At 43.1% G+C, this 12,785-nt stretch overlaps 1 protein-coding gene across 7 annotated transcripts in view; it reads right to left on the reverse strand.

The window, feature by feature from the left end:
• DOCK10 (dedicator of cytokinesis 10) overlaps nucleotides 1–6,944 on the reverse strand; it is a 141,238-nt gene extending 134,294 nt beyond the window's left edge. For 3 of the 7 annotated variants that reach the window (XM_074547070.1, XM_074547072.1, XM_074547071.1), the window contains exon 1: nucleotides 6,626–6,935. In XM_074547070.1, the coding sequence (XP_074403171.1) occupies nucleotides 6,626–6,916 (291 nt within the window). In that variant the 5' untranslated portion in view covers nucleotides 6,917–6,935. Of the gene's footprint in view, nucleotides 1–6,625 lie in introns of all 7 variants that reach the window. The other 4 variants (XM_074547069.1, XM_074547073.1, XM_074547068.1 and 1 more) reach the window with 2 other exon arrangements.
• Nucleotides 6,945–12,785: the final 5,841 nt, after the last annotated feature.

Here is a 12,785-nt window from a genome sequence, read left to right on the forward strand (position 1 = left end):
AAATGCAACATTGACCTCTTCCTGTCTGTATCATGAAGGAAAAACTAGTACCAGAAATGACAAGTAATCTACAAAAAAATGTATTTGAGCAATGCAATTTAGGTTGGGATTATGCATCACTGACATGAAGGGGAAAAAATAATAGACTACTGCCTTGAGCACGCAAACTAAAAAATGGAGTACTGGTAAGGAGACTTGGGAAATTAAAAAAAAAAAAAAGAAAAGAAAAGAGAAGTAGAAAAAGCCTTCCCAGATCTGGAAGTCTTCACTGACACACATCACCACCTAACAGTAATGCAGCTCAGCACCCTGCTATTTGTCTGTGTTCTGCCCAAAAAGGGACAAGGCGAACTGAAGTAATTTACACTAAGCAAGCATGCAAAGGACAGGCAGCCTTTAGTTTTCTTACATTTCTCAAGAGAGGGAAAAATCTGCCCATGTGAGAAATTAGGGGAACTATGAAGCCAGGCAAATTATTCATCCATGTGAGGCAGCACAGCCTGTGAGGGGATACACTTGGAGACAATCATTCTATGGCTTTTACTATAGACATATTGCATGAACTTGGGCAGTTAGCTGCTGGTGTTTTGTTTTTCTTATCAACAAAATGAGGGATAAAGTTGGCTTTTGCTAAAATAACAATATACAGTTGTTATAAAACAGTGAGTATAATTCAGATTCAGAAAATTATTACTGAGTTCTGTGAAATGCATGGAATCCTAAACTGGAAATATTATACACATGACAAGCAAGTCTTTGTGTAATAATCACATCTGTGTCACTACTCCATAGGCCTTTGACCTTATGCTAGAAAAGTTACAAACATGTTTTGACTTCTGGAAGTGACATATGCACTGCAGAACTGCCTGTTAGAAACCACAACAATATTAAACTATCTCTCTGTGTGTACCCATCCTCCTCCAAAGCCAAGACAAGGCTTCATTTTTCAGCTTCTCTTTGCTATTGATGCTCATTCTCTCCCTCTCAAGACCCCTTATTTCACCTTGCAGGCAAAAGGAAAAACGTAAATGCAACTTCTATAAACTGAGAGCATTCTGAGTCACTCAAAATTCAAGCCACTTTCCATGAATTTAAAATGAAGTGTTAGTCAAGTGACAGACACAAGACAAGAGTAAAAACCGTGCATTTAAATCCAAGTGCCTGGGTTTCCCCACCTCCTAAATGACTGCCATGGGGTGCACACTAATGGCTTATCTGCACAAGTTATTCACCAACCTGACGGAACTTTCTTGCAGCTCTCTTCGTTTCTTTCCTTCGTTTTATCGTCTTCTTCAGCCTTTCCTTGCCCACAAAGTCCTTTCTTTTTTCCCCCATTTTCTCCAATGCTTTTCTTCTTTCTAAACCATTTTCTTCCCTTCTCTGTCTCCACCCTCTCTGAGGCTCTGTTCCCTTATCTCCTTCTCCTCATTTCTGCACCAATTTTGTCCCCAGTGCCAGATGAAGTTCCCAGAATTGCTCAGAAGCAGACTTTGCCCCTTTTGTCTGCCTGCAGAGGAGGGAGCCTTGTAGCTGGAGAATGTGCAAGTAGTGCATTCTTGCCTGTACCCTTTGCTTGATTTGCCCTCACATCTGAGCTCCAGCAGCCAGCTGAAAGCAATCAGAGCCTTGCCCAAGCCAGACCAAGTGTTCCTGGGATACCCCAGCTGAAAAACATCTACAGAATTGCTTGTCAGACACTCCACAACAACAAAAATTATTAATAAAGGAGACTACTTGCAAATAATGTGAGTCTTGTGCTTGAGCAAGTAAGAGATATCACACAGGCTATAAATGAAAGGTAAGATTTTGAGTGTAGATTCATGAACATGGTTCACATGTAAATTACAAATATAAACAAGGTATTTAGTATTTCAACATTGCCCAAGGTTGTTAACATTCAAAACATGCCTGTCAGATTGTCTGCCCTGAGCAAACCCTAACTCATCTCAAATACCAAGGCCTGCCATAACAGAACTCCAGCTCCAGACCTGCAGGTGAGAATCCCTTACCCTGCTGTCATGAACAAACTCTCCCAACCACTAGACCAGGATGAGGCTTTCTCTGTATGCACATGCCCTTAAGATTACTGCACCAGTTTGGGTTTTTTCTCAGGGAAATGGACAAAAAAATCTAGTGGCAGGTGTGTGAAGCCAGTGCCTGTGTACCTGTGTACAAGCACACAGAGTCTATTTTGGGTACAACATCACAACAGACTCACTGCATTTATAAATGCATTACTTGGGCTCACTCTGGACTAAGAGAAGACATCAGAACATCCTCAGGAGAAAGGAGTCTTTCACAGTGCAGTTTCTGTCTGTGAAGTAGCTCAGGCTGTACCTTCTCCACAGATGGGTTTTTCAGAGATATTTCATTCACAACATGCAAGCCCGATCACCTAATGAGAAGAGGCCATACACAGCAGGCACCGTCCACGCTCAGGTATCATTATCCAGGTACAAGGGCACTGGGTGCCCTCTGTGAGGCTGGAAACTACACATGTCACGCTTCTTGAGAGGGTAAAACACAGCACTGGAGTCACAAACCAGTTCATTACCCAGACAAAACTAGAAATATACAACCACAACATAAACAGATATGTTATTTATTGTTTGTAAAGTACATACTACAAGAAATACACGTGGGAAACTAAGGGGTTCTATTCTTTCAGGGAGGAATTATGGCAGCCCCAGGTAAGGTAAAAAGGAGAAACCCATATTGTGCAGAAGAGAGAGCCAGGTAATCCAGACTTCCACGTGAGAGAGAGCCAGTACTGAGGGATTGGACACCACAACTCTGTGCTTGGCTGCAGTGGGATGGAAAGAAACCTGTGCCAAAAAAAAGACACGTGGAGCAACAGGCCAATTCCAGACTGCTATTAACTTGTTTAATGATGGGAGAGAGATGAGGAGCAAGACCTGCCACAGCTCTTTTATAAAAGCAATGTCACAACACTTTATGTAAAGGATGAGGAGTGCAGCCAGCAGTACTTAGCCAAATTAATTGAGATCTGGAAATAATAGTATAACATGCAGTTCAGTATACTGGCTGAGCAGTTAGCAAGCTGATTTCTAGGAGAACTGACTGGCCCATCCCCATTTTAAAAACCTCCAGTAGAATGCTGCTGCTGTGACAGACACAAATGAAGCAACAGACATATTAATTTCCCTTTCTTGTGCACAGCTATTCAGCTCTCCTGGGCAGTGGCAGCAAGTGTTCATAAAGCAACTTTCAAACAAGTGTTTCCTATTAGAAGAGACAAAGAATTTCACATCAAAGTTTCAAAATACAATAAATTATTTACCTTCTAGATGATGCTGATCTATTACACCAGCTAGTTTGGTGAATTGCCATTACTACTTGAAAGCTTAAGGAGGCAATGGAAACAAGCTGAAGTGCAGCCATACACCATTAACACCTGATAGCAGCACTCCTCCCACCTGCTGAAGAGTTGGGTAATTAATGTAGAATGTGTTACTTCTGCCAAAACACTGCAGTTACTATCCCCTACCAGTGAGATACACACATATATTCCACCTTCAATCTCAGTTTCCACTTTTTATCTTTCAGGGCACTGCAGAAGTTCCTCTCTTATACAACACCGAATGACAAACATCCTTACTTCTGCCAGCTCATTTTTTCCTGATTATAATGGCACCTTCTTTTTTTACAAACAGATTTTTGTGCTGAACACTAGCAACTATTAGATGAATAAATAAGCAAAAGTAAAGGTAGAGGACACAAAAGAAGAAGCAATCTATATGAAAACAGTAAAGAGCTGTAAGACACAACATTTCACTTTTCTCTAAGACAGTTTAGACATTTATCCCTATGCTCCTACTGAACTGAAGGGTTGCACCCTAGAGCAGGTGCTGTCCAAACGTTACCAGCAGAAGTCCAGCTGCAACTCAATACAGGACATACACAAAAGCAGTACCAGAAGGCTCAGTTCTCTGCTCTTTTTACATAATTCTTTACACATTACACGTTTATGCTTTCCATCCTTTGTAGCTGCTAATTATTTGCAGAGACAGCAGCTGAGCCAACTTTCAGGACACTCCAACACAAGCCAGATTTCGTATAACTGGAATATAAGGTGCTGATACATCCAGAGCAAGATGTGCTGAGAACCAACAGACCTCACTGAATACACCTAATTTTTCTTTCCTGTGGGAATATTCACTTCTGGTACAAAATGTCAGCTGAAATTCAGCCAGAAATTTCAGGTTCTGTGGATTTTTTTTACGAAAGCAACACAGCTTTACTGCAATGGTTGTGCCATCCCTGAGTGCAAGGCACAGAGGCTAGAGGGAACTAGCACACCTCAGCAGACCTGCCACCCTGGCGTTCTGTGTTACAGACCCAGAAGCAGCAACCACTGCCCAGGACAGAACACCACAGCTCCACCTGGCAGCCCCAAAATTGCCACCTGACACATCTGCCAAGAGGCAATGGTTAATTCTGCTCAATCTTGTTGATGTAGCTAGAGAAGATTTAACCCTGAAGGGAACAGCTTTGTACTCCGTCACGAGACCTCAGTGTAAGGTTTTTTATAAAACTTTGCCTTTCAGAGGCAAACATTACTGGCAACCCAAAAAACAACGGTAAAAAGATGGTAACTCCATTAAGTTCCCCAGAGCCTTACATATTCAACACAGCAAGCAACTCAGACTTCAGAAGCATTGTGCCTGCTGGTGAATAAAACACATCTGGAAGTCCCTAAGTGATCCCACTGAGTGGTATAACTGAAACCAGAATTTGGTCTGGAATCTTCAAATCTTAACTTCAGTATCTTTCAGACCATCTTTTCAGATCTGACTGTATTCGCCTTAGATATTACATCAAAAACCCTGATGAAATCCAGCAGCAGTGTATTTCATCAGTCAACAGGAAGTCTCACAGAAGACTCACAGAAGTGGCAGATGATTTTTGTTACCCTAGAACTGAAGTCTCGATGTTTAAGAGACAGATTGAATAAAATACAATGTGAATACACAAGGAGTAATTAAATCCTATGTTAAGACAGTAGAAGATTTGTTAGCAACACATTAAAAACACTACTGTCCTTTAAGGAAACAGACCATCAATTTCAGATTTGCTTCATCAATTTCATTCTGTTTTGTTTTGCATTCTTGCAGCAAAGGCATAGCAGAGTAAAATACATTGCAGAACTCCATTTATAATACTCCAAGATGCAATGAGACAATACAATAGTTTAGCTGGTACCTGAACTGAAACATGGCCTCTTAGGGGACAACCACTCAGCACAGCGTTTGGTCAGAGCCCAAACCAATCATGATGGTTCCTTGAGGGCTTTCACCAAAACTCCATCAGTGTAGTGCATCCTGTCTGATGATGAGCCAAATTCTGATCTCTGTGCCCAGCAGGTGGGACCATGTAAATCTGTTGGTGGTGCAGTTTTAGGGATGCTTTGGGAATTGACAAAGGCTGATAGCATGCACATTCGTGGAAAGTCAAGAGAGACATGTCACTTCTACTAAGTTTTCAAAAATCAGGAGTTTTGGAATACTTTATGAAGACCTTCAAAGCTGACTATAAAAGCACTTCAAATCTAGTGATGTAAAGAAAACAACTCACATTTGATGTAGGGGTAACTAGGAACTGTGAACTGGCTGCTGTCTCTAAGCCCAGCAGTTGCTTTAGCACTTTAGCTGTCCATTTGTACTGAGGGCAAGACCCCTCAGATGATGGAAAATGCCCATGAACTTTATGGGAACACACTTGCAGAATTGCTTTCTGTTTTATGCAGAGAGGATGTATTACAGCTAGGCACTGCTGTAGGGTAAACTGATGACTGATGACCTTTCACTTAAAACTTTCCCTCTACTTCATGAGCTGTCTTGCATGAAAAACTAGAAAAAGAAAATATTTATCTGAATTAAATGATTCACAGAAATTATATGCTTAATCATCTAAAGAGTCATATAAGTCTCATAACTCATAGCTTTAAGTCCAAAGCAATCTTAGTATCAAAATGGCTAATAAATGACTCATAAATACCTAGAGATTTGAAAAGGCTCGTGAACCCTAGCAATTTGCCATCTATGCCTACCAGCTAAGGACTTGGGTACAACTATGTAACGGAGGAGAACGCTCCATTGATGGAGAGACACGGGGCCCGAAGCCTCATGCGGTGCATTTTAAAAGCGAACGCAAGTAGGAACAACAGGGTCTGTTTTCCGTGGCATTTGAGGCTTCTCGCGCGGGGTTTCCAGTGGAAATCACCGGCAGCGAGCGCTCCTCGGCAGCGATGGTGGCACCGGGCAGTGCGGACCGACACTCACGTGACTGTCACACAGCGGGACCCGCGCCTGTCCCGCTCCGGCCGGCGCTCCCGGCTCTCCCGTCACCGCGAAGCGCGGCCGGAGGGACCGACAACCGGCCAAGCGAAGGGAGGATGCCGGGCTGTCAGCGAGGGCTGTCAGCCGCCGGCCGCGGCGCGGGCAGGCGCGGAGCGGAGCGGAGCGGCTCGGGCGGGCCAGCGCTGCCCGTTGGCTGCTCCGCTCGAGGCCGGGCGGGCCGGGGCTCCCGGCGCCGCCGTCGCGCCCTCCCCGGGACCCGAGCGCGCCTCGCACCTGGGCCGGTGCCCGTGCCCCGCCGCACTCACCCGCAGCTGCAGCCGCCCGCTGGCGGCCGCCGCGGCCGCGCTGTGCCGCAGCTCCGCCGCCTGTCCCGGCCGCAGCAGGCTCCGCGTGAAGCGCCGCGTCCGCTCGCCGGCCATGGGCGCCGGCAGCCCCGCGCTCCGGCCGCCGCTCCCCGCCCGGGCCGCGGCGCCGTCAGGAAGCGGAACTGGGGGTTTCCCTCCCGCTCCCCCCGCGCGGGGGAGGTGTGCGGGGCGGGGGCCGCCCGCCGACCCTCCCCGGGGCAGCGTCGCGGCCCCGCCGCCCGCGCTGGCCATGTGCGCGCCGGGGCAGCGCCGGCACCGGAGCGCACCGGGCACGGCCCCCGCTGCTCCCGGCGGCTGCGCACCCTGCGGGTACCGGGGCTCCGGGAGGGACCCCGGGCCAGCGCGGCCACACCGCTCTCCGTGCGTGGGGCCACCAAAGGATGCTCTCCCGGCAAGGCTGCGGGTGGGCTTGGCACAGGAAGAGCTGCTCTTGGTGTTAACCACTTGCTAAGGTGGGAACTGCGGTTCAGGGGATGAAGCCCTGAAAGTGGTATTCAGGTTTCATGAGAAATCTACTCTGGTCATCACCACCGTCCAGTGAGCTCTTAGAAAGCATCCTCCAAGCAGCACGGACACCCTGCACAGATCAAGGCTGGATGTCTCCCAGTCCTTCTGCCAGCTGGAATAGCATCCCTCTCTCTTCACCATGGAAAACTCAGCCGATCCACAATTAAGTTTAGCCATTTAAGCCCACAGAAGTTACACAATAGTCACAGCTCTACCAGCCCCCAGCACAATGATCTTACCTTCTGTTAGTAGGAACACAGCTTTGTGCCTTAACACTAAAGCTGCAGTGTGGAGAATAAAGGATTGCTGTAAGCGCTGTATCTTAATTTCTTTGCACAATTATACTTACATTCTCCTCTGTAATGCAGAGTTTTCTTTCTCCAGTTAAACCGGTATGCATGGGAAAGGAGGTAACCATGAGAGATAACACATCTGAGTCCATGGCAACCCCTGTAAGAAAATATTGAAATAAAACCTGAGGAGCTTCAGGTGCAATCCCTGAACAGCAACACTGCTATACACATGCAAGTGCAACACCTGAAGCTGGAAAGGTGCTAAAACACAAAACCCAACAGAGTCAGTTAACGTTTAGTTAGACTTTGTATTAGGGAAATAATTGTTGCAAGAACTCCTGGATTACATCCTTGCCCAGAAGCACAGTGTGTGTTTTGAGATAGTTGTCTGTAAGACACAGTAGGTTGCAGTGTGGTTGGAATTCACTGCAGCCTCCTCGTGGCTCTCAATTCTCTCCTCCAAGCTTACTGAAAATACCAAAGGCAGCAATGATTACAGAGTTTAAGTATTGCTCTGCAAAGAAAATGTTTCCCCATAAAGTGAATTGTCTGAAGTCTGCTCCAGAATTGGCTCAAAACAATTAAGTTTTCTAGTCTAGCCATTTCTACCAGGCAACAGGTGCTACATTGTAATATCTTGGAGATATTTGAAGCTGAAGCTCAGTAAGAAAACACTACTGGATTGGAAAAGATTTCTTGAGAAGTTTGACTGTGAGATGAAAAAGGAGACTCCATTCATGTTGCAAACAATCCATATAAGGCTCATTTTAGGAATGCAGCCTGATGTTGCAAAAAAACAAAAAAGAAGAATAAGTAGCCTCAGGGACTAGGGAAGCATTCTGCCTCAACACAAGGATGTAATTTAGGATAAATTTGACTGCAATTTATTGCAGACAGCAAAGAAAACACACATTGCATATGTGAGAAAGGACAAAGAAAACTAATGGTTTCTTCCATTCAGTATGTGCATGGAAATGGTTTTAAGAATATCATCACCAAAAAGCAGACCAGAAATGTCCAGCCATCCCTGTCTTGGGCACAGTGCTGTTGCTCCTGCTCAGATGTGGTCAGCTCTGTGGTCAGGCCTGTGCTCCACAATACTTCTCCCTTCACAACTGCACATGGGCAAGCTGGGGTTGAGTGAATATGCAGATATTTGTCAGTGAGCATTTGGCTACTGAAATCTATTAGTAGACATCAAGAAGTAAAAGAGCCAGCTGTTTCTACACCACAAACATTTTCAAGCCTGCAGGGAAGCAAGAAATATCCACAGATACTCAAATAATGAGCAAAAAAAGGCAGTTGGATTAAATAGAACACATTTTTGTTACCATCCTCCTAAGTAAACATTCAGGGATAGTGTAGGAAAGGACCTCTGTCAAAGACAAGCTGAGCCTCTCAAATTGTCACACACAGTGCAAAGCACAAGTGGCCAGGATTTTACATGCATGTGGTTGTTAACCAAAATCTTTTATGCAAGAGTAACTCTCTGGGTGTGTTTCACAGTTCTGTATTTCAGAAGTTCTTTAGTTTTCAGATTTCAATCAGTTGATACTCAAGGCCACTGCACTCTCTAAGAGGCTTTCCATTTGATTTTGGGTATCCCATAGTGTGGTTCTGCTAAAAAGGTGTATATGCTGTAAGCTGTTAATTCTCCACCTTTAAAAAGCTGTTACCCTGAGAAACATGTATTTAGCATTAGTAAAATAGCAGCAACAGCAGAGTAGCTTTGGACATCTGATTGGTCTAGGACTAAAGAATTTTATTTACAGAAACAAGTCATTCCTAAAACATGAGTTTGAAGCCTATTCTTACAACTACTTAAGGTTGCCCCTGAGAGATGGATGATATAGCATCACTGATGGAGAGAAATTTCAGCACAGCATAAAATGGCTGGCAGTAACTGTTTGGACTGGGTTTCACAATCAAAGTTGGCTTTGGATCTGGAACACTTTTTTTTCCAAATTTCAAGAATGTTTGGAAAACTTTTATTTCAATACCACTGGTAATCAGAACCCCTTCAATTTGAAGTTGCATTAAATAGCAAGGCCATGTGAATCATGTCTCTGCTTTGCAAGACCATGAAAACTATTTTCTTTCACAACTGTGTGTGAGCTTGGATAGACATAAGTTCCACTTTCTCACAAATGCATCAAAGAATTGACTCCCTTTCCCTCAGTGACCCTTTCCCCCAGGGAAACGAAAGTGACACTGTTTAGGTTTGCTTCTTTAGCATGTTTGGTAATGTAACATTTCTAGAGCTGCCTTTTGAAGAAAATCACAGAAATCTGTCATTTTATATATCTGTACTGGCACAACTTACCCAATATGCATTAGTTTTCTAACACAGACATCCAGCTTTGTTATCTGAGGATTCTAGTTCATGCCAACAGGTCACTCAGGAGTGTATTTAAACATTTTACTTAAATTTTCTTTGTCCCTGAAATGCTCATTAATTTGATTAGTGAAAAAGGCATTTTTTATGTATTTCTTATACCATTAAGCTAGTGCAAGCAAAAATTCAAGAAAAACACTTTTTTCATTGAGATAACACCTTCCGCTCCCCGTGCCTCTTCTGCCCCTGACCACAAATGCATTTCTGCCTTGTTATCAGCACTAACTGCAAAGTGAAACTGACTGCTGTGGGTTTTTATCATCTGAGCTGCAAAAATCCCAAAACATACTGTACAGTGTAGCTTCATTTTCTCATGGGCTTTGAACTTTTTTCTGCATGCAATGTAAAGAATCTTCCTGCCCATGAGAGCTTCCTTAGCTTCTAGTACAGTTTTAAGTTGTCACTACATGCTGATGCAGATGTTTGCTGCATGGACTGTGGGAATCTCCGCCACTACTCATAGCACAAGAAGGTTGACTCCTTCAACATGATTCTAAATGCAAGTGCCTTTTACATTGGTCCAGTAACTTAGAAACTTTTTAGTCTGCACTATTCACTTCCCAGGTAATTCACACTGCATATGATTTGTTACAAATAACATCATTGCACAACCCTTAATTGTTCTGCCACCTGCAGAACATGACATCCAACCTGCCCACAGGCACTGCCCTTCCCAGGATGACTGTGGCTGCTCTGGAACACAGCTCAGCCTGCCTAGGCACAGCACTGAGGAGAGCTTTGTCCCTCCACAGCTGATACCTCAATGCATCTGCATTGCTTCATCTCACAGTGGATGAACTCCACAAATTGGAGGTGATAGATCTGTTTGAAGTTTAATGTGTCATAACACGAGATAACAACAGAAGGAAATGAAAACCTGCAAACACAAAATGCCTCCTTCAACGCTCAAATTAAAAACTGCAAAAGTAATACTCCTGCACATGCCTTTAATATCTACACATATAGGCCCACTCTGCTGCAAAGTTTACACTCTGTAAAAACAAGCTTATAGCATAAAGGATATTAAGAGAAATAAGTTTCCAGCCCTACACTTACCCTTTCTCTAAGGCACCAGGTTGGGTGTAGCTGCCTGAGTAGAATCATTGGCATCAGTGGGGCTATTTTAGCAAGGCAAGTAAGAGGGTCAGGGGGTGGCTCTAAATATTTCAAGCTTCATGCTATGACCTAATGTATGAATGCATATAAATTTAACTATTTCTGCTAGATTTGTGAGGATGGAAGCTCATCACTGAGGAGCTACAACTGACAGATCACAGTGGAACTGTTTTTATTAATTAATTAACACTTTTATGTCTTTAATGAATCAGGATCAAGTTGGTAGTTAAGTTAAATCTCAAACACTGGGCAAACAGTGCCCTCATCCTTTTTATAAATTCTTCTTACTGGAAAACACACCGCATGTAGAAGACAGGCTGTGCCATTATTTTACATGTTCAGCAAGGTCAGAAGGTCTTTCCTTGTTTACAGAATATCCAATCTGACTCATATTTCATTACAATGCCAGGGCAGACAGAATTCTAGTCCTTCCAGAGAGTTAAATGCAAGAAGTTAAGAAGAATAGAACACTGCAGGGTTAAAAAAAACCCCTCCATATTTAAAGACCTCCAAAGTACCCAAGTAAACAATTTAAATGAAAACAAAGATATATACATATTTAATGTTATCTCTGACCAGGGCATGCAATCACATAAGCAGACAGAAAATCCAGTATGTCTTGTGGATCTGAATTCATTCATGCTTTGAACTCTAGAGATAAGCTCCTCTCCCATCCTAACACCCTTAAATTTAATACTACAAGAAGCATTTATTCATCCAAACCAGTTTCTTTAGGCTAATGTGTCTTTGCATGATGAATAGGCATAAAATTTACTGCCAGTTTTTATGTGGTATGGTTTAAACCCAAGAGGGCACTACCTAATGGTTAAGGCAATAATCTGGACACTTGTGTTGATTCCTATTCTGTAGGATTTATCTTGTCCATCTGACTTTTCTCCAGAAGATGGGAAAAACTATAACCTCACCATGAGTGTGGTATAAAGGGGTTCAAATGTTTAGTTCACAAGGTCCAAATGAGTAACAAGGCTATTTATGTCTATATGTAAATATTTGTAAGAAAAGTCTCATTCAGAGCTGGAGTTTCAAAAAAAATTTCCATCTAAATATTGTATTCCATTTTCTGGTCAGCTGTTTAATTCACATTAATCATTCTCCCAATAAACAGTTTCAATACTTTCCCCTTTATAATGGTAAAAGTGTAAGAGCAATGTTGTTTATAAAGCATTCAAACACTGCATTCAAACCAGCATTAGAACAACCTAGCTGGAGCATACAAAAAAAAAAGTTCTTTTCAGCTCTGCAAATGCAAACCCTTGAATTTGTGACAGCTGTATTAGCCTCTTAGGAGAAGATTCACACATGGATTTAAGCACCTTTATGGAGCAGAAGCATTACTCAGTGATTCATGAGACACTCATCCTGTAAGTGCTCAGGCACTCACAGGACTACAGACATCGTTAAATACAGAGTGCTTTTCTTAAGTGTGCAGAAAATAACAAGTTTGGTGTTTAAACCTTTCTCTCCAAAGCTGTTATGAATTCTCAAGCATGGCAGCACTGAGCACTGCAGCCCTTCTAAGACTCATTCTTCACATCCTCTCTCTGTCGAGTCATCAGACTCATTTTGGAAATTCTCATAAAATTCTAACATAGAAAATCATGTCAAATCAATTTCAAGTTAATCTCAATCACTGGATGATTGATATGTTCTCAATTCCAAAATATGACTCTATTATCAATTACATTAAACATACATTGCTGAGAGGCTCCATTTGGTATGATGGATGCAATGTCATGCATGATTTAATTGTGACACCAACACACTTGTA

The sequence above is a fragment of the Zonotrichia albicollis genome, chromosome 9 (genome assembly GCF_047830755.1).
Source record: "Zonotrichia albicollis isolate bZonAlb1 chromosome 9, bZonAlb1.hap1, whole genome shotgun sequence".
NCBI classification, from domain to species: domain Eukaryota; kingdom Metazoa; phylum Chordata; class Aves; order Passeriformes; family Passerellidae; genus Zonotrichia; species Zonotrichia albicollis.